The sequence below is a fragment of the Protobothrops mucrosquamatus genome, unplaced genomic scaffold (genome assembly GCF_001527695.2).
Source record: "Protobothrops mucrosquamatus isolate PMUCROS unplaced genomic scaffold, P.Mucros_1.0 scaffold1762, whole genome shotgun sequence".
In the NCBI taxonomy this organism is placed as follows: Eukaryota; Metazoa; Chordata; class Lepidosauria; order Squamata; family Viperidae; genus Protobothrops; species Protobothrops mucrosquamatus.
In genome coordinates this window covers 31422-33177 of record NW_015387902.1, presented here as the reverse complement: position 1 = coordinate 33177, position 1756 = coordinate 31422, and the positions used below count along the sequence as shown (strand labels likewise).

Sequence of the window (1756 nt, the reverse complement as noted above, 5' to 3'; positions counted from 1 at the left end):
ATTCTCAGAAACTACCCAGAGAAGTCCCTGCAGTTTTCTTGGCAAGATTTTTCAGAAGTGGTTTGCCGTTGCCTCTTTCCTAGGGCTGAGAGAAAGTAACCGGGCCAAGGTCACTAGCTGATTTTGTCCCTAAGGCGGGATTAGGTTTTCCAGTTTCTACATGATGCCTTAACTACGCCAAACTTGCTGTCTTCAAATGATAGGCCAGTGATGGTGAACTTTTAGAGACTGAGTGCCCAAAAACTGCCCCCGCCCCCGCTCCACACCCCACCCTGCCCCTGTTCTGCCCCCACCCCGCCTGCCTGCAGGGCCACTCACCATCTCCAGGGCCTGCCGCAGATCGCCCAGCAGTGCCATGGCAGCCATGCCCTCTGCCTGTGCCCCGCAGCATCAACTGTGCGTGATGGGGTGTGAGGGCAGAGTCTTGTCTACGCTGCCTGGCTGCCATGTCCTTGGCGGCATTGCTCCACATGGGCCACGCTTGGGGGAAACTCTTCTCCAGGAGGGCTGCTGGTGAGGAGGGGGTCACGGGGGGGAAGCAAGGCTGGGGCAACGGCACGTGTGCCCACAGAGAGGGCTCCGAGTGCCGCCTCTGGCACCTGTGCCATAGGTTCGCCACCATTGTGATAGGCCATTCTAATAATGCCATGCAACTTTGTTACATATTGTTACAAAAAAAAGAAAACATTTACATTTTTATTTTCTCAACTTACCACATGCTCAGATAATTCACAACAGTTCTCCTGAGGAGCAAGGCTTGGATCGCAGTGTAAGATCAGGCGGCCAAGTTCAATCTATTTAATAAACATGATGATGCTTATCAAGTTGAGAAGTAACAACACTCAAGCCTCTGTAGCGGAAATCCATCACACCATTAAATAATTTACCCCACTGAAATGACGGGCTTAAATATCTCTAACAGAGTTTTGGATTTTGGCCATGAACTTTTAAACACATTAAAGTTTGACATTTTAAAATACTCCATTTGCATTTATTATATTAGTTATCCGAGCAACACACAGATTCTAATCAAATCCTACCAAATCAAATTTGAACCCAACGTAGAACCTCTGTATATCTCTTTATAAAAGGAGCTGGATTTATGACAACAGCTACTGAAATTTGATGCATTTCTTTGGTCAGCTCTCTGGCCATTTGAAGGATTTATTCTTACAGATGGGAATTTACCTCTCTCCAAACTATGTTACTTTAAGTCAATAAAACTAGAGTGTTATACAAATTCCGCTAGCTATGTTATTAATTTATCACTATAAATAATCCTAGGAACAATAAATTAAAACTTAAGTCACAACCTTGCCTTTGGTGGCTGAGGCAGCATCACTGAAGCCAAATAGGCTGGCCTCATGAGATAGTACTATTGGCTTATTGCTTTCTTGTCATGAAATAGTCCCAGCTGGGAAATACAGCCACTTGTCTCGCAGCGTTTGATAGAAGACCAGTTGAAACCATTCAGCTGCAACTATAAAAGCACTGCAGGAAGCGGGACAATAGCAAGGGATGATATTCCTTGAACTTTGGTAAAACTCTATTTGTTAAATTGGGGGTTTAGGCAAATCTCAGATCCTTTCTCCATTTCTCTTTCCACACACATCCCCAGAATTAACTCAACAGTCCTGCAGAGTTACAAAATTATTTTAATGTATCTATTTTTTTGGGAAATATTTGGAAAAAAACCCCCTCTCTGTTAAGCTCTCTTTACACCCCTTCTTCCAATTGGTTTTGCTTATAAGGTAAC

The 1756-nt window shown here is 44.2% G+C and overlaps 1 protein-coding gene across 1 annotated transcript in view; it reads right to left on the bottom strand.

Annotated features, from left to right (window-relative positions):
• COL19A1 (collagen type XIX alpha 1 chain) overlaps positions 1 to 1756 on the bottom strand; it is a gene marked incomplete at its 5' end in the record, with an annotated part of 154010 nt that overhangs the window by 123372 nt on the left and 28882 nt on the right. The window contains one exon of the mRNA XM_029285489.1: positions 714 to 794. Coding sequence (XP_029141322.1) covers positions 714 to 794 — 81 coding nt within the window. The remainder of the gene's footprint in view (positions 1 to 713; positions 795 to 1756) is intronic.